The sequence below is a fragment of the Choloepus didactylus genome, chromosome 4, assembly GCF_015220235.1.
Source record: "Choloepus didactylus isolate mChoDid1 chromosome 4, mChoDid1.pri, whole genome shotgun sequence".
NCBI classification, from domain to species: Eukaryota; Metazoa; Chordata; class Mammalia; order Pilosa; family Megalonychidae; genus Choloepus; species Choloepus didactylus.
The window spans coordinates 168,479,227-168,503,555 of NC_051310.1; the positions used below are offsets into that span (position 1 = coordinate 168,479,227).

General features: G+C 37.5%; 1 protein-coding gene across 14 annotated transcripts in view; it reads left to right on the plus strand.

Annotated features, from left to right (window-relative positions):
- Positions 1 to 24,329, plus strand: part of NPAS3 (neuronal PAS domain protein 3) — an 891,787-nt gene that overhangs the window by 805,162 nt on the left and 62,296 nt on the right. For all 14 annotated transcript variants that reach the window (XM_037834779.1, XM_037834781.1, XM_037834780.1 and 11 more), the window contains one exon: positions 18,262 to 18,380. In XM_037834779.1, the coding sequence (XP_037690707.1) occupies positions 18,262 to 18,380 (119 nt within the window). The remainder of the gene's footprint in view (positions 1 to 18,261; positions 18,381 to 24,329) is intronic.

The window sequence follows — 24,329 nt, forward strand, 5'->3', positions numbered from 1 at the left end:
ATAAACATGACTATGTACTCCTTGAGGGCAAGATAACATCTAACTGATCTTTGTAACCCATCACTAGACTGAATGCTGTATGAGAATGGAGATGGTATCTATATAATTCATTTCTATATCCCCAGTGCCCCACAAAGTGTAAGCACCACATATATATTTATTGAATGAATAAAGAAATGACTGAAATGTCATGCTCCAGCTATGATTTCTTCTTGGCCTTAATGGAAACATGTCCCATTCCTTCCAATGTTTTCTTTCTCTACTCTTATATATCATGTTTTTCTTGTTTCTCCTTCAAATAATTCTCCTTTTGCATTTATTTTATTTTCCTTGTTTTTTTTTTTTTTTTTAATTAGTATTGTGTTATTTTTCCTTAGCATAAGTCTTAACATTTGTTTGTTTTTGCTTGTTTGATTTTGCACTTTGGAATTTTTAACTTGGTCCTTCTCCTTCTTTTAATTTGCTTTCCTTTTTCGTGTAGTTGTTGTTCCTTATAGCTGCCCCTCCCCACCCAGATTGTCTTGTTTACTATCCTTCTATGCACCTCATCTACTGTATAGTACTTCCTTTACATTTTCTCATTTATCATATCCATATGTAATTTGTAGATTTCCTAATTCACTCTTTAAAGTAGTTATTCTTTCATATTTACATGTGTTGCAAAACATTTAAGGGCAGAAGTATGGCTCCTCAAAAAACTTGAAAGCAGGTTTTTGGAAACGGCTGGCTCAAAAATGACAGCACTCACAGAAGGCTTTAAACTGAAGGGAGTTGATGTAGTTAGAAGGGGTTTGGCCAGAGAAACCTTTTCCTGTTTAGAAAGAGATCACTATAGGATTTACATAAATTTAGGGATTGTCAAATAACCTAAGCACTTTCTGGCTTTTTTCTTCTGTTCATGACAAAAATAAAATCACAGAGAAAAGCCAGTTTCCTCGGTGACAGAAGGTAAGAAGGAAACCTAGAGTTCATTTACAAAGGCATACTGATTCCTTCTCTGTGGTAAGTTTTGTTAGGTACTCTAATTATTGTTGTTTGATACCACCATTTCCCTGAAATATGAACTATTCAGAGCAGCTTGAAACAGAACATTTCTGGGAAGTTGTGGACAGTGCAGGCACCAACCCTTTAAACATAAAACATAAGTACATAGCTATAGATTTTATTATAGAATAAAATAGACTTTCAGAAAATCTGGAAAATAAAGTAAAAAATTAAAATCACTTCAAATTCTTAATATGCTTTTGACAGCATACTCATGCATTTCTTTCCATGCAGCAGAACTTCTTGAAATATATTGTAGCATAGGTGACATAAATTTAAAGGTTTCTAAGTAAATTACAATGACAAAACCTCAATTCAGTTTAAGCCATGAAGTATAAGCAACAGCAGGTATTTTAGAGTACATGGTCATAGACAATGGATCCTCTTTACAATGGGAGAAATTAAAATGCCTCTCTCCAAGAGTGTTGTGATAAATATGTATGTTAATCATTTAGCACTGATTCTAACCCCTATATCTCAAAGCTGGTATGTACCAAATAAAATCTAGCCAATTATCCAGCATATGGATTTCAAATCATAATGGTTGCAAATTTGACTTGAATTTGTAATGGTTATATGAATTTTTTAAAGCATAAGTACCCAGATATGTGTTAATTCATACTTTTCCAGTTTTCTAGGTCTGAGGAAGGCACAGGATGTTGCTACATGTAATAGAGAAGTAGCAGCTGGTTTGCAAACTCAAACCTTTGACATGGTTATAATTCCTATTCCTTTCATTCTTCTTTTTTCCCTTATTGACTCAATGTTCCTAGCTTCCTTTTTTATTTTATTGTCACTTCATCTGTAAAATTTTTATATATTTTTCTCATCCTTCTTATGTTTACCTTCTCAACCTTCTCTTATTACCCTATATTTTCTTCCTCATTTTTATTCCCTATTTAACTCTCTGCTGTCTTTTTTGCATTTCCATTTATCATGTTCCCATTTATTCTGTACCACTTTTCCAGTAAAATCAGTGACTGGAAAATTCTTTTACCATCCTGAACTCAAGTTCATGATACTTACCCATTGCTAAAGTTTATCAGCCCAGAAATCTTTACCCAAAGTCATCTTGATGATGGTATAATCAGAAATGTTAGTGAATCTATGAATTTTGAGAATAAAACAGTAATGTGTCTGTAGGTAGATTGTTTTTTCCATTATTAATCAGATTCATATTTGATATGGTTATCACAGTACCAGGTACCTCGTAGGCACTCAACAAATGTTTGCTACTCGAATTTAACTTACATTCTTCAAACCTTACTTTGTATGGATTTATTTGATTCTCCCAACAACCTCCTAAAGTTAAATAGGTAGGGATAAGGGAATGGATAATGAAGAGATTCATGCTTGACTGAAGACCCCTGGCCTAGAACCCCAACTTCCCAATTCCAAGATGCAGGTCCTATCCCCATGCTTTGCTGCTCTCCACCTTTGCTGCCATCATCCTGCCCATTGATTCCACTGTTGTGATTCCAGAATAGGCTCTGCTGCTCTGGAACCCAACTGAGCATTACCATTCTTTTCTGTTCCTTGATCTACCCTGTAGTCCTAAAAATAGATGCCAGGAACATATCTGCAGAAATATGAACATCAATAACAGTAACCATATTACAAACACATGGATAGCTCATATATTTCATAATAAATAGCTACTTAAAGTGTTTACATTAGAGTTGACTAAATACATATGACTGCTTAATGTTTGATAAGACATTACCAAAACTGTCTTGCAGTTTTAACAAAACAAAAGCAGCAGAGGCAAAAGGAGATTAAAATCAAAGTTGAATCAATGAATCTGGTTTCCAAGTGTTTTCCTTCTCAAGGAGTCCCCAGTTCATACTGTTCGCCTTGCTGTCCCGACCTAACACTGAACCAGTAACATTAGAGAAGAGCTTTACATTGTGAAGATGGCCTTGCTGTTTCTCTTCAGTGCTAAAGATCGTCATTCCACAGAGAGGCACTGTTTCTCCTCCAATCGTATGCAAAACCTTCCCATAAGACCCTCCAATATGCCTGTGTTGATTTGGGGGAGTATTGGCAGATCATAACAGAAATAGAATTCAGGGGTCCTCTAATGAGAAAGTAATAAAGAGATTCTATGTCTAGGAAGATGAAGGAAAGCTAACGTAGAAATCATGTCAATGAAAGGGGAAAGATTCTCATTGCCAAATATAAGCCCCAAAGAAAAGGAGACTGTCAGTAAAATAGTAATTATTATTACTTGTATGAAGAGAGAAAAGAATGGTGCTAATCTCACTGAAAAGTTTCCCTTCATTGTTGAGTGATTCTTTTCTAAGGCCTCCCGGGAAAACGAGCCTATAATTTTAATTATATCTTGGCATTCTCATAAAGCAAACAGCCTGCTCAGGTAATATTTATTACCTGTTAGAAACAATACTTATGAATATGCTTCACAAATTCCAACTGCACTGATCTCCAATGGGCCTTTTCAAGGACAGAGGGGTGAGTTGGAACACACAGAGGAGAAAAGTTGCTCATTAAGGGAAGCTTTGTTATCCAGGAACGTACAATTAAGGTGACGGTCCCAGCTTCTGTGACAGCCAACACACCGGTAGTTGTTTGATTGCTGCGTGGGTCAGGGATCAGCTCCTGCTACAAGATGTAGCCACATTAGTGCGTTAGTGAACAGGTTAGAAAGTAAATTACAGCTGCCTTTCTCAAACACAACTGTTGGTCTTCATTGTTTTGTTTTACTGTACATCAGCAGGACTGTGGCTTCTGAAAACTTTGTGTGACAGGTTAGGCATTTTATCCTTTGAGTAAACAGTAATCATGCTGTGAAGAAAGTGGGGCATTGGAGAATTTTCCCTGTTCTTTGAGAATTCCACTCTTCCTTTTTAGTTTGCTCCAAGGGCTCATTGGGGATACATATATTAAGCCCTTTAAATAGTTCATAATAAATCTTTGTCTCAGGCTGATTCTGACAGTTTTTAAAAGAGTCTTTTAAGAGAGAATCCTCAATCATTTGTTAATCCATGGGGTGATCTTCAGACTTCGGGAAAAATATAACAGCCTGGGATCCTGGGTAGTGAAAATACAATGTAGGGAAAAATATATAAATATGGAAAATCCCAAGAATATCACCTTACTGAGATTACATGTTCTGCATGTATCTAAATGCTTTCTTTCTTCCTCAACAAGTTAAAAAGAGAGTGGAAAATAATTATCAAAAATAGCCAGCAAGGAGTTTTTATTGATAATGTTTTGGTTTTGGACTTACATGCATTCCCTAAGGTGTTAGAGTTTAAACAGCCTAGGAAAGAATATTGTTTTTAAAGTAAACTAATTCTCTTGGTGGAAAGGTAATTTCTTCTTTGCTTATTTCCCCTTTAAGACCACCTCTGTCCTCCCCTAAAATTACATATACACTCTGCTATTTTCCTAGTTCGGGAAAAGCATTCTACTTTTAGAGAAAGGATTATAGACATTGGTTATTAGTGTCAACAACAACAACAAAAGTTTGAAGGAAAGGATATAGATTTCAGAATAAAGACTTTCCAAAATGACTATGTATTTTAGCTCCAGCTTTAGATATGAGCGGGTTTGTAAAGTATATTAGATGTTCATAACTTAAAGAATATAACTTACTGGTACATGATTTTAGCACCAAAAAATAACATACAAAATTAAACAGTAGAGAGAAACAATATTATCTCCTGTGTAAATAATTAATATTAGTAATCCTTAAAATTATTAATACCTGTGCATTATTTGGGCAATGCTTAGAAAATCTCATCTATCTACAGAAGAAAAAGAGTACTCAATCTCAAGGGTTTTATTTATAAATCATTGACTATTTCAGGGAAACTTATTAGATTTATTTGGTTTTGCTTGTAATTGAAATGATTAAAGAAGAAACCAAAGAACACAGGTCATAGCTTTGAGTAAAACATGTGGATAAGCATCACGACAGGGGCATTTCTTCCATGTATATGATCAGAACCTTTATGTGATTTCAATAGTTGCTTCATACACTATTGAAAATTACTAAGAACTTTATAATGACATGCAAATGGAGTTTATTATGGATAAATGTAACAATAAAGTAGAGAAATAGGCAAAAGATGGCCTACTGGTACGGATGGATTCATTCTCATGTAAGGTCAAATAATCGACAACTTAGAACAAGGGCAACCATAAATACCTCGAGTCCCTGCAGTTGAGAGGATTAACAATTATGACAAATGCAGTGGGAGCGTTCAGTTCCCAGGCAACAAGGAATATGCAATGCCAGTTTTAAAAATACTTATTTGGTATTATATAATATACAGTTTAGACCCAGAAGCCATCCAACATAATGCCAAAAGTGTTGATGGTAAAAATTAGAAAGCTATAATCTCTGCCTCATGAGGCAGAGAAAAGAGCAGTTATTAATATCAACAATTTTGCTTTGTACCCACTTTGAGGATAGGCTGCTTCTACCCCATTTTCCCCAACACCATTAGCAATAGCCTTCATCTTTTTAAATTGAGAAAAAGAGGTCCATTCTACAGCAAGGCTCATTGCAACCTCTATAAATGGACTTTGTAAAAAAAGGACTGCTTTTTTATCCCCACTACCTGGGAAGAGCATGCATTTCTCTTGCATTATATCAAGCATAGCTTGAAGAAAATATACAAATGACTGAACATCAAGTTGAGATATGGAAATGAAGTGACCCTTTTGGTGCCTACAGATGTATTAGCTGAACTAGATCTTAATGATAAAGTCCTGACTTCCTCACAGTAAATCAGGGCTACTTCTTGCGAAAGAAGATTTTGTTTAGGTGTTAAGACAGAGCAGTGGTCACTGAAAGTTTTTAGAATCGTAAGAAAAAGGAAAATTTGCTTAATAAATGATGTCAAGGGTAGATATTCATTAGCAAAATAACAGATACAGATCATCAATGTGTTATCACCCATTTATGAGTTCTTTAAATTATTGCATAGCATAAGTGGTGTTCCTAAGAATATTCTCCAATAAATAACCCTCAGTTCTTTATTGATGATGGATTTAATACAGTCTTCTAACTGAAAAGACTTTGAAAAATAACCACTTCAATATGTGCTGGAATAGAGCCATAATAAAGCCAACAAATACTAGCTACCCATTCAGGAGATATTTGTGGAGGCCTGCCAAGCCAACCTCTCTGCTACCCCCGGAACATACTCACATAAGAAAATAAAAATTGACCATGGTGTTAGGCCCCATATCTGAGAAGGCAAATTTGAAAAGGCCATGTCATCACACCAACATTCACTTGGATTCTCAACTCTTGGTTGGTTCCAGTGAAAAAGTTCTAGCCATTCATCACTCTGTTTTTCAAACAAATATATCTTGAGCCAATATCCTAAACTCTTCTGTTCTTCATCCTTGTTAACCATATGACTGCACTCAAAAACTCCTCTTCTATGCCACACAGAATCATTTTTCTATCAGGAGTAGGCTTTCCAGATTTAGCAAATAAAAACACAGGATGCCTGGTTAAATTTAAATTTTATATGCAATATTTGGGTCATATTTATACTAAAAAATTATTCATTCTTTATCTGAAATTCAAATTTAATTGTCCTGTGTTTTATCTGGCAACCCTAACTAGAAGTTTCATCTCCTGTAGCCATCAACTTTTCTGCCCGGCTGCTATGTCTTCACCCTCACTGAAACCTTCTCTCTTGAAGGCCACACTCTCAGCCCCCTCCAGTGTGAGCCACAACTCCTATGCTTCTGATTCTCCCAGAGTGAAAGAGGAGTGATCATCGTACTTTGTTCCCACTGCCATTTCCATACCATTTCCCTCGATGTCTTCACTTGAAAACATCATCTTTTTTTAAAAAGAAAAGATACATTCTTTCCCCTTCTCAGAACCATTGCCTTCAATACTCATATGGCAGCTGACCTTCTTCAGGGGTGTCAGCTCATGCAGTGCTGTCTTCCTGTGTAGCTCTCTCCTCAGGAAAGCAAACAGATGCCAGAATGAAAGTTTCCATGATTCAACACACAGTTCCTTGGCTACCAAAACACAAAAAAATTTATATATATATATATTTATATATATATATATATATATATATATCTTTCTTTGACTTGACTTTAGCCACCCATGGCACAATCATACCTTGGACTTCAACCATGCTTTATCTTTTAGATCCCAAATGTCTGTTGAAGGAAGAGGAGGGGGAAAAGGGGCAGAAGGGAGAGGAAGAGAGAGGGAGTGAAGGGAAAGAAAAGAGGGAAGGGAAAGAGAGAAAGAGAAAATTGGAGAATATTATTGGATCACAGAAGGAAGACTTTCTAAGGTACAAAAGAAGTGGAAGAAGTTACAAAGGGAAAGATTTACAGAATTCTCTATATAAAATTTTAAAATATATGTGCATCAATGGACGTCATACAGAAGTAAAAGACAAATAGGGGAAATATTTGCAAGAAATACTGTCAAAGTTAAACTTATACACACACATATGTCATTCAAACTGATAAGAGAAACACTAAAAACCCACTTGAGAAATAGTCAAAGGACATAAACATATGATTCATTGAAAAAATTCAAATGGGCAATAAATATGTATTAAAGCATAATTCAACCTCACTAGAAATTAAAATGCAAATTAAACACATGCAAGATGTTTTTATACATTGTTTATCCAGAGACCCCATAAAACATCTCTGTGTCACTATCTTCTGCTAATTTAATCTTTTTTATCAAATAAGAACTAATATTATAAGATGGCAATCAACATGAGTACCACCAAGCATTGCTGATAGATATGTAAACTGATGCAGCACAACTCTTCTGGAAATCAATTTGTCTGTGCATATGAAGAACTTTAAAAAAAAAAATTCATGTGATCTGACCCAGTAAATAATCTTTCTAGAAATCCTCCCTAGAAAATGACAAGAAACTTGATGGAAGATTAATATCAAAGAAGTTTATCACCATGCAACAGAATATTACATAGTCACTAAAACTAGTACATTCAAAAGTGAAGTAATGACATGGACATATTCAAAGACTGTAACTTTCTTTAAAAAAAAAAAAAAAAGAAGAAGAAGAAAAGCTGGTTTGCATCCAAGGCTCCTGCGGTCCCAACACCCTTTTATTCCCCAAATATTGTCTATAGACTGAATAAACAAGAGTATGGCTCTTACCACATAGTGATCTTTGACATTTTTTAACATTGAAAAACATGGGAGACACAGGTATTATCTCAATTTTGAAATAAATACGTAAATACATAATTAAGGCTACAACAAAACACATCAATATTAATAATGATTATGTCAGGGTGATAAGGTTGCTGGGGATATTTTTTATTTTCTTTTTTTATTTATACTTTTCCATGTTTTCCAAATTTTCCATGAACAGAGAAAAATGGATATATGAATATAGATAGATATCTTTAATTATATGAATGTAAACTTTTTAAGAAGTAGTAAATATCCTCACATATCACTCTCTGAACAAACTCCCCTCTTTGACTACCTCTCCCTTATGGCCACTCCCTCTATCCCCCAGCCCATCCCCCTCCTTCTGCCTCACTTGCTTGTCTTATCCCTTTGGAACCCCTCATTTCCTTGACTTTCTTTTGCATTGCACTGGCTCCTATCCCTAGATAAACCTCATTGCCCTGAGTGCTGCCTGTACAAACCACAAAGTCATTATTCTTAGGGTTCACTGGAAAATTAATATTCTCAAATTTAAGCCACACAACTTCTAGCTACAATGCAATCCCATTGCGTATTTTCTATTGATCCCCAGTTGCCTTCCCCACATGAGCTATTCCACAGCTTTTATTCCACTCTCAAAATCCTCTCCTACCACTTCCTTAATCTCAGCAAATGACTTTTGCTTTGAGTTTAAGTTATTCAATACCATTCCATCACTCTCCCTTTCCTTCTCTTCTCTCTATCCCCCGCTCTCTCCTTCCCCCTCCTCTCTGATCCTTCTTTCTTTCATCCTCCACTTTTTCTTCGCTCCATTTCAGAGGCTTTCTCTATTATTGATTAAATATCCCTTAGGATTTCAACTCCTTACCTGGCATTTTCAATGGAGACAACACCAAGCTCTGTACTCTCAATTAATAAACCTACTCGTCTCTTTATTTTCACCACCAAAATTCACCAAAGACAGGTGTTTCATTTATTTATCCAATCCGTGTCCCGCGTTTCTACTGAAACTACTTTCTCTTGAGGTCTTCAAAGAACTGAAGACACCAATGGGTCTTGAATCTGGGAGGCAATGGACACTCTGGGCAATCCTCTCAATTAATTCCTTCCTTGGTTTCCTACATGGTAAGTGAAATACTGAAGAACAAATAATTTATTTTAATTTTGGACAAAAGTTCAAAAGGTAACATTTTTGGAATTTCAATATCAGTAGTGCATATCCCTCATAACGGTTTTCTGTAAATCCCCTTAGTAATCAGAAGCCATAAAGTTACAATGTGAACCATGAGCACTGAGCTGTATAGCATATCTTCACCCAGAAATCCATAGGACTTGATCATCCACCTTGCCAGGTGCCAGCTAAGATGCCATCTCAGCAGAGAGGCCCCTGTGACCACCCAACCAAAATATGGCCCTCATAACTCCCTAGCTCCTTACTCGGCATTGCTTTTCTTTATAGCATTAATCACTACCTTTAATTAGTGTATTTATTTTTGCCCCCCCCTTCCAAAATGTTAGCACTGTTATGAACAGTCCTAGCCCATTTTAGATACTCAATACATACTTAATTTAAATAACTGAAGAAAGAATAAGTGAGCTAGAATTAAACAGTTTATACATGCTTATTTGTGCTGTTTAAAATACCCATATTGTCTTCTAGGCCAAGTTCTGAGCAGAGGCAAGAAATCCCAGGGACAAGCAGAAGATAATAAAATTAAAAGGTGCACTCTCAATCCACAAGTCTGCAAATGGAGAGTGATATTTGGTATACCAGTGGTTTGAATCACTCCCTGATTTTTCACCCGGTGCTGCATAACAGTTTCTCATCACATGGTATTGTTTTGGTTAGTAATACAGCTTTAAAGCAAGGAACAGGCAGAATGCATATGTGTGTGCTTGCAAGTATCTCTATAAACAGACTCCTCTATAGAACTTCGTTTTAAAACGTAGAATGTCAACAGCATCTGCATCTGAGATGGAGATTTGGCCAGAATGCTAAAATAAACATGGCAGTTCAGTTCGATAGTGGCAACCAGTTACTGCACTATGGATAGGCTGCATGGAAAATTCATGTATATAAAATAGTATATTAAAGTAAACTTACAAAAGCAAAGAGCAATCATTGCAACCATAATTTTTGCTTCCTCTTTGGGATTCTAATTTTAAAAGCATTAAAGAAGACAGCTGCTCATGCTGTGATATGCGCTAAACAGCCTGAAGGATGGAAAAAAATATATTTGTAGCTCATAATAACTATTGACCTTTCTGATATACAATGTTCTTTGTGTTAGCTATTCAGTTCTATCAACAGTGGAGATTGAACATGACTTTTTAATAGAAAACATGGGGTTTCGAGCTGCCTTCAAAGAGGTGTTTATGTATTGTTATTTTGTATTGTACTACAAAGACTAGGTCCTGATGCCCTTTGTCTGACATCATGTTTGTCGTTAAAAAAAAAGAAGAAAAGAAAGGAAGGAAGGAAATAAAAGAAACAGAAAGGGGAAAAAAAGCCCCAATGCTATTGAGCATGTTTTATATGAGGAATTGGCTCGTAACTGCTTTATAGTCGTGATAAAAGCATTGCCACCCTCGATCCCATACGCAATATTGGTAATGGAATCCAAGCAGCATCCCGGGAGGACATGCTATATTTTTCTCCCAGAATAGATCCCTCAAGTGGCAACATTTATAGGGAGTTTCCAATAAGATTTAAAACACTCACTTGCAGTATTCATACAGCATGTTCTTTGGAGTGTACACAGCCTGCTGCATAATGGGTCACACTGGATGTCCTGTACCCTCAAAGGCTGTCTTTACAATTCTCGGGTTTTCCCCTTGAACCTGCCAGTTGCTTAGTAGTTGTGTATGGAAACATCCACTGGTAGCAGCTTGACTTTGACATTGTGTATATTTCCCCAGAGTGGTATCATCCAAACACCAACTGCGGAGCAGCAGGCGGCCGCTGAATACTCTCCTCTCCCTCAGGGGACAGCCCCACCAAGTAGTAACCCCTGCCAGGCTCGGGAAAACCCAAAAGGCAGCCCTATGCATTATGATTCTTATCCGAGGCAGGCCAGGGACAGCTAGGGAGCTTATGCTAACAAGTGGCATGGGTTGGAGGATTATTATTAATTTTTTTTTTTTGGTGGATTATTTCTAATGTTACTTTGGAAGAAGTTTATTACATCATTATTGAACTACAATTATTTTCACAGCTATGCTCTAGAGTTTCGGTTAATGATTCACAAGTTTCTAAACAAGGCTTGAGACTCACAATTGGGGTGGGGATAGGAGTCAGTCCTAATGAGACTTAAATAAATTGGGCTTCTTCATCGTACCCCAGAGCAAGCACTGAAACTGATAGAGGCTGATTTCTGAGTCAGAGTGTAATGGCTGGAACTACGTTGTCTGTAAAGGGTTGTATGACTTGTGATCACAGAACATGGAGGGCACTGCCTCACCTCCAGCGGCTTGGATCCCATTCCCGAGTACAAAGGGCCATCACCCCTTTCAGTGTCACACTGGCATATGGGAGAGTACAGGCCAGTGGAATTAAAGCCAACTTTCAAAAGACAGCAATATATTCTCCAATTCTGGGAGAATTCAGGCCCATCCTGTCTTTTAACAACCAAACTCACTGGCCATGACTCTCAAATAACACTTTGCAGAAAATGCTTCCTCAGAGATGAATACAAGGAGACATAATGATTCCTTCTCCTCTTAAAAAGACTTCTTGGGACAAGATATTGTTTGGTTTGGGATGATAGCAAGGGTAAAGTGAATGCATCCTTCTTAAAAGAAAGCAGCTGAAAATCACTTTATTTCAACATTCATAACTGAGTGCCTACTTATGTAAAACACAATCCTAGGCGCTTGGATGGAGGGGGAAGGGAGGCTGGAGGAGAGCAGGGAATAGATACAACAAAAGACAAATAAGATATTGTCCCGGCTTTTCAAGATCTCACAATCTCACAGATGGCACTTTTGCAAAGTGCACATTTTTAAAAAAATCAATTGAGCACTTACCTTTGGAAGCACAGACCTTGCTTACAAAAATCAGTATCGCAGGTAGTTTTCCCTACACATGTGAATTCAACCATGTTTTGACACACTAGGCCATTTATTCCTTCTCACTATTATAAGTTTTACTCATGTACATGGATGTCACATATCAAAACAAAGCTATGATTTTTCCGAAAAGGGGTTCAGCATGGTGGTTTATATTAGTTAGCTGTCATTGCAAAAAAAAAAAAAAAAAATTACACCAAATTTTGACATCTTAAAAAAAGAAAACATATATTATCTCTGATAGTTTCTGCAGGTCAGGAATCCAGCAGCAGCTTTTCTGTGTGACTTTGGCTCAAGGCTTCATGAGGTTGCAATCAAGAGGTCAGCCAGAGCATAGTAATGTCAAGGCTTCACTGAGGCTGGATGATCCATTCCAAGCTCATTCATGTGGCTCTTGGTAGGAAGCTCAATTCCTCACTGACTATTGGCCAAAGGCTTCAGTTCCTTGTCACATGGGCCTTTCCATAGAACTGTTGTAGGGTCCTTACAACACAGCAGGTGGCTCCCACCAGAGTGAATGCTCTGAGAGCAAGGAGGAAGCCACTGTGTCTTTTATGACCTAGCCATACCCCATCACCTCTGCCATATTCTATTTTTTAGAAGTCAGTCACTAAGTCTAGCCCATATTCAGGGGGAGAGGAATTAGGTTCCACCCTTTGGACAGAAAAGTATGGAAGACCTTGTGAAAATTTTAAAACTATCTCAGATATAATCCTGGATAAACATAAATCCACTGCCACAATTTATGGAGAAAAGATTAATTTTTACTCTTCTTGGGAGGCTTGCCATTGGGAGATTTAATGGGAAGACTTTATTATATAAAAGTCAGTCTTTAATAGATATTAGTTATTGAATTATTGTTAAGAGAGCATACATTCAACAAATTGTGTGACTGCACACACGCATGCACACACACATATATATGAAATCTTTGCCTTTCCTCTGGGTACAAGGAACCATGCCAGATGCTACAGGTTATCAAAGTTGGACCCATCTCAGATCCTGCTGCTCTCAAATATCTAGCATAAAAGATAAAACAAGTAGGCAGATAACTGTAAGATCAGTGTATTGGCAACATCATGACCTTTGGTATCAAACTAATGTGTCTCTGACTACTGGGACACCTTGGAAAACATATTGACTCTCTTTATATAATAATGAAGATTTGGTGTATGTATCAGTCTGTATAGGCTCAATTATGCTGCAGTAAAAAACAATCCCCAACTTACAAAAAAGGTTTCTTTTGGTGAGGGTTGGTGGGGAGTTTCTGCTCTATATTATCTTACTTCCCCACACTGATGGAGCAGCTACCACCTGAAAAGTTGATTATCACCCTGACAGAGGGAAAGAGAAAGTAACACATCAAGACTTGCCCTTAAAACTTCCACCTGGAAGTGACACACAACTTCTATTCAAATTTCATTGGTCAAAGCAAGCTGCATGACAAGTCCAAGTGGCTGAGGAAGTGTAATCCTCTCATATGAAAGGAAAACTTTTGCAAGGAAAGAAACAGCCTGTCACATTTCAGTAGCTACTTACTCATTCTGAAGTTCTAAAATACCATCAACATCTAACAAAGCTAACAGGATATGCCGCTGGGACAATTTGGCTTTACCAAGATACTTGCAATAATGAACCAACATCTCCCTCCCTGACTTGTCAAAGCAGTTTGGTTTGTTCTATCTGCACAGAACTCCTGCAAAAGGAAAGACCTATTTGGTAAGGAAGTGGGGAAAAAGTATATTTAACCTCATATCTTAACAATGTCCCCTCAATTCAGCTTCACCTTTAAAAGGAAAAATGCCTTGTTCATTATTGAGAGAGTAATATTTTCTCAAAACTTAATTTTTCCTTTTTTCTCCCTCACACATCAGGGTTTGGTAGCAGTTAGAAGATTCTGATATTAGGATTGCACTGAAAACCTGTGAAGTGAACTAAAAAGAAAGGCCCTCTTTATGTTTTAGCCTCACACCCTTGTGGAGACCCTGGAGGGAATACTCAAATACCCTGGAGGCAGAACAGACCTGGCCCTAGGTTTGGCCCCGTGGGAACTGGATGGTTCTCAGCCACCTCCTGCACCTACCTAATGATGAGAGCAGCAACTCTACTACCAACTGGGAATCAGGGACAGATGTGGAATAACACAGACATCATTTCACATTTTGGTAGCATTTGCCAACATAAAAATTATTACAATTTTTGCTGTAAATTGTTCTGTAAATTTTACAAAATATGTAAAAACTGACATTTCAAGGAGCTGAGATAATTTCAATTTAGTAAAAAGTTGAGGCCTTTGAGATGCTGCAAAAGAGAATATATTTGTTTCTTTAGCTTTTAGTTATATGGGGTCTTTTTTACTTTGTTTTTCAGCCCCTTGCTTATACTTCATAGGTCAAAACTGGGCACATTTGGGCTTTGACCACTTAATCCAGCCTTACCCATAAATTTCTCTTAGGTCTCAAGCAACAAATAAAACTTCTCTGAATCCTAAATTTCTTATCTGAGCATGCAGCAATCACGGCCTGCCTCAAAAAGTTGACAGAAAAGCATTTTACACCTAGAAAGCCCTCTAAAATGCTTCCTTGATATAAACTGATGTAATTGTCTTTATGGAGCACCAATCCTAAGGATTGTTTTTCACTACTCCTGTCCTCTCCAACCCCTACACTACTCCTGTCCTCTCTTACCCCTACCTCTCATACACACACCTCTCCTCTGCTCAACACGACGATCACACTGTATATCACCAAGGCCACTGCTGCCTTGTCTCTCCCCCAGTAAAACCTCCATCAGAACCGTGCTTCCCACCTGAGACAGTTAGAAAAGCATCTCTTTAAAGTCACTGCTCTCATCTGTCACATGCAGATAATATGGCTTTTTACATGAGAGACACCTTTGTCGGCGTTGGGATAAATGGGGTATATTTGCTAGCCCTTGAGGAAACATGGCCGTAGCACGTGCTTGTGAATGAGTTTCTTACATTTCCCTTTGAAAGGGACAATGTGGACAGTTCCTCCGCCGGTCCTCAAAACTAGGAAGTCAGATAAATTAAAGCAGAAATCATCCTCTTTTTGAGGTTGCCCCACTCACTCTCCTCACCTCCCTATGCCCCCAGGCTCTGGAAATGAAGCTTGAGGACCTGTTTAGATTTTACATCTCAGCTGCAAGGGAATGAAGCCTGATAGTACTGTTCCCCTCGCGCTGGCTGTCCTGGGTGTGATTAATGCTGTCCCTGGATGTTTAGGCAGTTTCTGTTGTAACACGTGGGGAAGTATTGCATTTCCTGCCTCACTCAGGGCAGGACGCAACGTCCAGCTGCCCTGGCACATGCACAGCTTGTGTCCTGCCTTTCTTCACTCAGCGGGAAGCACCCGTGCTGCGGTCTCTAATGTGCACTATAAGGGTGTGACTGTAGAGCTCCACATACCAAAAAGCAATCATAATTTCTAATGATGCCTGAATTACTCACACATCTACTGTTAGGTGGTGCCTTTGTTACCAGTTCAGGGTATTCTGGTCGCAGCCCTAAAACACATTTCAATTCTCTGGGAAGTTTCATTTTTCCTCAGCTATTGCAAACACGATCTTGCTGAACAGAGCTGAATTTCTAAGGCTGAGTTTGTGGTGTGGATTCTGATGGTTTCACGTTAGTTCAAGTCTCTGAGGACCAGTGCCAATAAACCTGAAAGGGACAACAGTAGATTGGCATACTTTTCCATTTCCACCAGGATGAAAAAAAAAAAAAAAAACTGCTATAAATTAAGTCTAACCTTAAATGTATAATCTGTCCTTGGGAGGGAAAAAAAAAAAAAAAAAAAGGATATAGCATCTTCAAGCTCTCAGCATCCCTTACAAGAAAAAATTGGTTCCAAGGGTCTCTGATCTTGTGTTTTAGTAAAATAGAACTGCACGGCTGACTGACAGTTCTGATCTAAAGCATTTACGTTTAAGTTTTGATCTCTCTGCTTTTGATTAAAACTAATGAGCTCATTTAATTCAAAATGGGAATCTCTGATAAGAGAAATAAGGTTGATGTGATTGGATTAGAGGGGCAAATTAAACTCTTAGAGCAGAAGTTTGTGCTTATATAGTGTATTAAAAAGCTGTTGGCGTATTATGGCGTGTTAGATGATGAGAAAAATTTCATAGTAATTCATATTTAATCAGAAGAAATGAAAGTACTAAATATAACATGGCTCTGCTTTTCCCTCGAGTGATAAAAAGCTGTACATTTAAAATGACATCAGATCCATGCTCTCTAAAACAAAACAAAACAAAAAAGAAACCTAAAGAGACACACATAAGAAAGGGACACTTGTCACTGGTTCCATCATCCCAGAATCGAAACACCATAAATAGAGGAAAATATAGTCATATTAAGACAAGGCTGATACAAGAAAAGTCCCAGACCACAAATGGCAAGGTTTCTCTTATTAAACTAGCTCTCATTCTTCTTTCATCTAAGCATCAAGTTTAATGTGAAAAATAAGAGATTCCTTTCCCTTAGAAATACATGGAATATGTTTCCTAAATTTTAAAAGCTTGTTTTACCTATTTTTCTCTATAACTATTTTTACTTATACTTAATTCTTATCTTTTTATTATACATAGTTCTTTACCCTTCCCAGAGAAAATTAATGTTAGTGTGGGATGCTCAAAAGAAATCCTGTTTGTTGTTGGACTTTTTATTTCTAACTTTAGAATAATAAAATTTTTTAAGTACTATTTTAGAAGAGCAAAATTAGACAAGAGTATTTTTGTTATATTTTAAAACCCCAAAAATACTTTCTTTGAAGGGAAAAGCTTAAGTTTATAAAATACCTGAGAAGCTTGATTTTAGAGAAAATAGATTTACATTGCCTTCTTGGCTGTTTGCAATAATGGTGTTTTTAGGTCAGCAATAATGTAAACTACCATTTTGAGTTTCTTAGATAAAAACATATTGTACTTTGTCTAAAAACATATAAAAGGAAAGTAACTATCTTGCTTAAAAGAAGAAACAATATTGTTTTCTGATATCAGAAAGAAGAGAAGTGGGGGAAAAGAAAAAAAGAGACTGTTTCATATTCCAGCATATTCCAGGGGACAGAGGTAGGGGTGAGCTGCCATTGGTTACAAGAATGTAAAGTTGATGTGCTGAGTAGTTTTTTTTCTGTAGGTACTTCCCATTCTCATCCCTGTATCCCTAGTCAGTTGAGAAGACTTAACTCTTCTTATGCCCCACAATGAATAAAACCAACTCGAAGGGCAACAACACTGCCTAGGATACGACTATCCAATGTTGATGACTTTGTTGATGACCAGCAAGTGAATGGTGTACATTTAAAATGACATCAGATCCATGCTCTCTAAAACAAAAACAAACAAACAAAAAAAGAAACCTAAAGAGAGACACATAAGAAAGGGACACTTGTCACTGGTTCCATCACCCCAGAATCGAAACACCATAAACACAGGAAAATATAGTCATATTTAGACAAGACTGATACAAGAAAAGTCCCAGACCACAAATGTGAAGTTGATGTGCTGAGTAGGGGAATGGTGCAAGAAGGGATCTGCAGAGAGAACAAAGAACAGCCTCCTTACCCTTCATCTGAATTGTCTCTGCCTCAATTTGTTGATTCCATAGATCTGCAGATCCTTCCTTTTCATGACTGTTCTCACCATGTGCACAGGCCAAACCTCAAATTGTGCCACAATTACTTACTGACTCTTTGGCCCCACTTAGGGAGCTGCTTGGAGTTAAAAGGCCTGAAAAGCTCCTACTGGAAACTGGAACTGAGTTACTTTGGATACTTTAATTTTTCTTTTTATTTTCTGCAAAGCAAACATTTTCTAAATGAGGTAAATTGATTACTACGCTCTAAGCACCTATCAGTCATTTATTTTTAGTGAACTCAAGGATTGCACCTGAGCAGTAGCTGTGAGGAGCTGTGTACGGATCTAAATCATGTGTGTATGTATTTTTGTATTCCTCAGTGGAGTCAACGAGCCCCAGTCTGCTAACCACTGACAACACCCTTGAGCGCTCCTTTTTCATCCGAATGAAATCTACTCTGACCAAACGCGGTGTGCACATCAAATCATCAGGATATAAGGTAAATGGCACTCCGGGAGGGGAAGCATTTCTATCTTGGGTCAATCCTGGGTAATTTGCCACTGAATTTTTCAGCTGCTTTGGAGCCATATAATTAACAGATGTGATCTTGAGCAGCCTACACAGTTCTTAATTATCCTCCTGTCTCAAGTCAGGGGGCTTATTACACCTCTCTTTCTTATTTCAGATATTGTTGGTACACTAAATGCACCAATATAGTGTCTTTCCTTAAAACATTTCTTAATAACACTCTAAGTTCTTCACCATATGCTGGAAATTCATTTTGATGAAGACAGTGAACAAAATTCATATCAATCCTTAAGATTATTGTTCTCAAATTGCTATTTATAAGAGTTTCACTTCTCCCACCTGCCCGTCCTACATCATCCCCCTTTCTCTTTAGAGAAAGACTGTCCATTTTAATAACACCTTGGCCACCAAGATTCATACACATAGATAAGAAAATCAGGTTGGATGTCAGATACCTTAATTCTGAAATTACAGTTATTGAACATTCAGTCGCACCTTAGCACACGTAAATATTCAAGATAAAGTATATGTTCTCCACAACAGCCAAGACCTAGTCTGAAGGGATAATCTACATTATCATTTTAAAGTTAAGGATATAAAGCCTTCTAATCTCGGGAAATTCTGATGTTTCAGTTACTATAGCAGCATAAATTAAAACCTATGAAGTTTATGAAACGCCTTCAGCAATCTGAATCTTATCAATTTTACAACACACCAATCTCTCAAACAATATTTATTATATGTGGGAAGGCAAACAGAAAGAGAATGTACCTTGGAGGTAGCCATCATGACCTTTCCCAATTTTAGAGTTTAGAACTTCTGATAGCTCTTTTCTTTGGGGGGTACCATAGCATTGTCAGGGTTTAACATTTGTTATCATCAAAAACCTTACATAAGTCATCAGGAGACAACCAGCTGTATACAAATCAGAATCAGGTACCTGCTTTGATATTAATTCTTCAGAAAAAGAAGAAAGGAGGTGGGCAAGCAGGCCCTTGCAAGCGCAACCTTTAGCTGAGCTGTCCTACAGTCTAAAAGGCAAGGCACACGTGGAGCAGCCTTAACCTTTAGCAGGTGCAAGGCAAAGGAACGGCACCTGGGAGGCTTCCCCTGCAGCAGCTTTACCTTGTTGAGTCTTGTTACAAAGGAGTGGATTGGAGGAAAGGAAACAGACTGTCCTTAAGACCATTTTGTGCTTTCTTGTCTCGCTAACACTATACATTTATCAGTTGTCAACTGCAGCATTAGCAAGTTCGGACTTTTGTAAGCGAAACAGAGGTGTCATGATCACTGTTATTTTAATGCTAGAAAGATGTTTTCTTTACATTCCAACTTTTAGGAGGCTCGGGGCTTCCTTTCAACTATTTTTTGTCTCTCAGCATTCATTTTTCACCGCTGCTGAGTTTTAGTGTGCCTATCCCAAAGAGGGAAGCAGGGTGGAAAAGATGAGATGTTGTCTGAAAAAGCAATATTTGGTATAATTCAATATCATTATATAATTTAATATTTTGAAAAACTCTATTTTCATACACACAGTAGAGCTAGGAAAGTTTTTTTCTGCAAAATTTTGGATAGTGGGATATATGGGCAAAAATATAAAATGGAGCAATGGTTATTGTTTCAGTCTTGGCAAGAGTCCAAATGGCCTGGGTTCTTTATTTTTTTGCCATTCAGGCACCTCAGGGAAGATGTTTTTTGCTGCGTGACCTGAAATTGGACAAGTGAACTTTCTAAATAAGGAAGGCACATTCATTCAACAAATATTTATTGAGCTCCCACTATGTGTCAGGGCTCTCTTACAGATCCTGGGAACCCAGCACTGAACAATAAAAAGTCCTGGCTTTCATGGTACTTACATTCTGGTTGGGGAGCACTAACAAGTAAATTATTAAAGAAGTGATTTCAAAGAATGATAAAGGCTAAGATAACAATAGCTAACATTGATGAGCACTACAATATGCTGGGTATGATACAGTGTACATGTACTAATCCTCACAACAATCCTAGGGAAGTGCTTGTATTATTTCCATTTTAAAGATGAAGAAACTAAGGCCTAGAGAGGTTAATTAGCATGCCCAACATCACACATTAAAGAGCTGGGTTTGAACTCGCAGCATCTGGCTCCACACCCACGTGCTTCACCACTAGGCTATGCTACTCTGCAGATAGTGAAGGGGGCTAATGTGAGAAGGGGTAGCTGGTGGGGACAGGGGACCACTTTAGAGAGGGAGTCAGAGAAGGCCTCCCTGAGGAGATGACATTTTATCTGTGGCTGGTGAATGAGAAGGCGATGCTGTGTATATTAGTCAGGGTTCTCCAGGGAAACAGAACTGACCAGAGATATCTGTAAATATTATGAGATTTTTATAAGAATTGTGTCACAAGAGTGTGGGGATGCACAAGTCCAAATTCTGTAGGGCAAGCTGCAAGCCAGGAACTTGGATGAAGGTTTCCAATGTATTCCCCAGGAGAAGCTGGCTGTCTGATAGTAAAGAGGGAAATTCTCGTTTCTGTCTGCTGAAATCACCACATCTCCTTTTAAAGCCTTCAACTGATTGGATAAGACTTCTCTCATTGTTGAAGGCAATCTCCTCAGTTGATTGTAGATGCAATCAACTTACTGATGATTTAAGTCCACAAAATATCCTCACAGTAACAATCAGGTCAGTGCTTGCTTGACCAAACAACTGGGCACCATAAACTGGCTAAGTTGACACATGAACTTAACCATCACATTGTGTGAACATCTGGAAGAAGAGAATTTCTGAAGCTCCATGGGTTTAGGATTAAAGACACTCTGCTAAGAAAAGAGGCCCTTGAGAAATAAAAGATTTAAAAGTGCAACATTGAACATCCTGGATTGGAAAAGATTTAGAACCTGTTCCAGATTCCATCAAATCATATAATGTTAAAATTGACACACTTCTCTGACATACCCTGTCAGTAAGTCTTTCTCAAGATACAGTGAAAGTCTCCACCCAATGTCTTACTCCCCTCTCCAGAACCAGAACTGATTCATTCACCATTTGCCCAATAAGACGAATCCTTTATCAGATCCAGCTCTTCCTTTTCTCCTCCTCAGTGAACTCCCCTCGTTAATTAACCTTGTGTGAAAGTCAGTGGCAGAGCTGATGAGAACTCATGACATAGCACAGCTGAATAACATCCCTACTTATCTGTTCATTCTCAGTAAGTAAATCTAGCAGCTTGTAAAACATTCCAATAAAACTGGTAATCACCCCATCACCACACAATAAACACAAATAGAAAGAAACAGTGATGATAATTTCTGTGTACTCTCAATATTCCCAATAAATGGCAGTTTATTACCATTGTATGCTTCCTTCCTTTCTCTTAAAGAGCCAAGATATTAAGCCTTGCTCAATGCTGGTCACTATTTTTTCTCTCCATTTTTTCTGCTATCTTAGCAACCACAGGGGCCTTTCCAACTTTCTCCATCATTTATCTGCCACCCTTTCTTTAGTGTTGTTATTGTAACTCACAACACAGTCTATTATCATCCCCATTTTATAGGTGGTAAAACTGAGACCTAAATAGCTTAAGTACTTTGCACCCATTAATACAGCTTTTAAGTAGCTACTAAAGGGCCTGGATGGAATCCAGGCCTTTGAGCTCCTGGGTTTGCCTGCTTTACCCTTCTACTACTGTGCTTAAAGAATAAGCATAAATTAGGGCTCAGCATGATCTGCATATCTGAGAAATGAATTAAAAATAAAAAATCTTGCCTGATGAAGACCTTTCCTTTGGTGGCTCAGCATATCCCACAGGCACTAACTAGTTATCCCATTGCCTTCAAGGGGAGTTTATAGAGATTTGCCTTCCTTTTCAGGGAGTGTTCTACCCATTCGGAAACTCCATACCCATGAATTCTAGATAAAGGAGTGTCAATCTGGGTCTACTAATTCAGGTATAGAGTTCAATATAAGTTGTTGTTACTTGGTTTGCCATGCCCCAGTCCTCAGGAATGTTGCCTTCTCTCCAATGAAATTTCCCAACTATTAGCTGACATTCTGCTTTTACTATCCTCATTTGTTTTGAAATCCACAGTAGCCCCCTTATCTGGACCACACACTTTTTATGCCTCAGGGGCTCCCCTGTTGTTTAGGTCTCATTGTTGGCCATGTATCTTAGCATAACACAGCTCTCATTTAAATTGCATTGCATCAATTTCTGTCTTCTTGATTAGGTCTAAGTCTGGGGGAACTTACTAGGTATAGCACATGGGTTAAAAGGAGATATGTAATCAGGGAAATTAGAGAAGGAAGACTAATTGGGTTGTTTCCTTAGCTCCTTGTCTTTGGAGGATAGTTTCCTTTGGTGTGGGACTCTCAGTTTTCTAATCTACTCCTAAGTGCCCACCAGCACCATTGTCATTTTTTGGGTATTTGTCTATACACATTATGATGTCCTAACTCTAATGGCATAGTAAAGCAGCCTGGACTGGGAAAGCATAGACAAAAAGAAAAATCTCTGTCATGTTTATATAATGCTGAGACTGTCTCCAAACTCTTCACAGAAGTGAAAATTTTCAAATGCTGAGAGTTCCTGCTATGATACATACATACCAATTACTAAGAGAGGGTGTAGGAACTCAGGATTCTTAAAAATAAACAGTCCCCCATCTAGGTTGAATTGAATGTGAATTTGCTTGTAGCTAAGCAGTGAAATAAAAGATTTCTGAGTTCCTATCCAGTCTCCTTATGATATAAAGGATAAGCAGAGAAAATAATAGGTTGGCTCACTGGTCTATTAGGAGTGCTGTTATACTCCAGCTTTAAGACTACTATAACTATACATTAAATAACAGAAACAATAAATTAGAGAGTGACAATTAGCAAAAAAAAAAAAATTATTTGCCTTCTCTAAGCACAAACATAGGGGCCTTTTAAATTAGAAACTGCACTTATTCATTTTTAAACATTAATCTTCTGCATAGCTTCTTATGGTTGTATCCACTCTATGGAGTAAGATATCTCCATAATTTTAACTGTGATTTGTAATGTTTTGGGTGTCATAGATCCCTTTGAGGATTTGATGAACTCTATAGAGATTCTCCCAACGTAAATAAATTCATTTTGTATCAGAGGGTTCTTGAATCTCTAAAGTTTGTCCATTGATCTCAGTTACAAAACGCTATTTAATGTGATTTTTAAGAACTGATGACATCTTCAGCGCTTATTAAAAAACCAAGTTAGTGTGTCTTCCAGAACATTTTTCATCAATATCACAATAGCCCTTTCCTTCCTCCTTATTTCTCCCTGCCATTTATCTATCTGGTGTTAATGCATATTGAAGTTCTATTACAAAAGCATAAAACTAAGATTTTCAATTAATTCTCTCCTGCAGATAAGGCTAAATCTTTTGGAAAAAAAGTATTTCTTAGAATACATTTTTTAGAAAAATTATACCTAATATTAAAAATAAACTGTGCCTATATGTAAGAGAGTTATTTTCAGTTGTGCATGATGCTCCTTTTCTCCCTAGTCCCTTAGAATGTCAAGGTTGCATTCATAAGGATTTCTAACATCAAAATTGCAGCTAGGTAAATTTAAAAGTTGTTCTTGATTGAATGTGTATATTAAGTCTCAAAATGACTTCATACTGGAAGGGGAGTATTACTTACTATATCAATCATTAGAATTTTCATTCTTGGATTAATTCTTCAATGAAGTTCCAGATACTAAGATATCAACTCCCTCTTGCTCATATTCCACTTAATGGGCTGCCAGAGTTGGCTGAATCTACCTGCTTCTCTCCATTTAAATTCCTCCAGTTTAGTGCTTTTTTCCTGATGTATTGTGAGAGATTCCCGAACTACCTCCTGGGAGATTTTACTTCTCCATTCTATCCTGTACCCTGCTCCCCAGAATTTTTTCCCAAAGCCCCAGTGATCATTTAT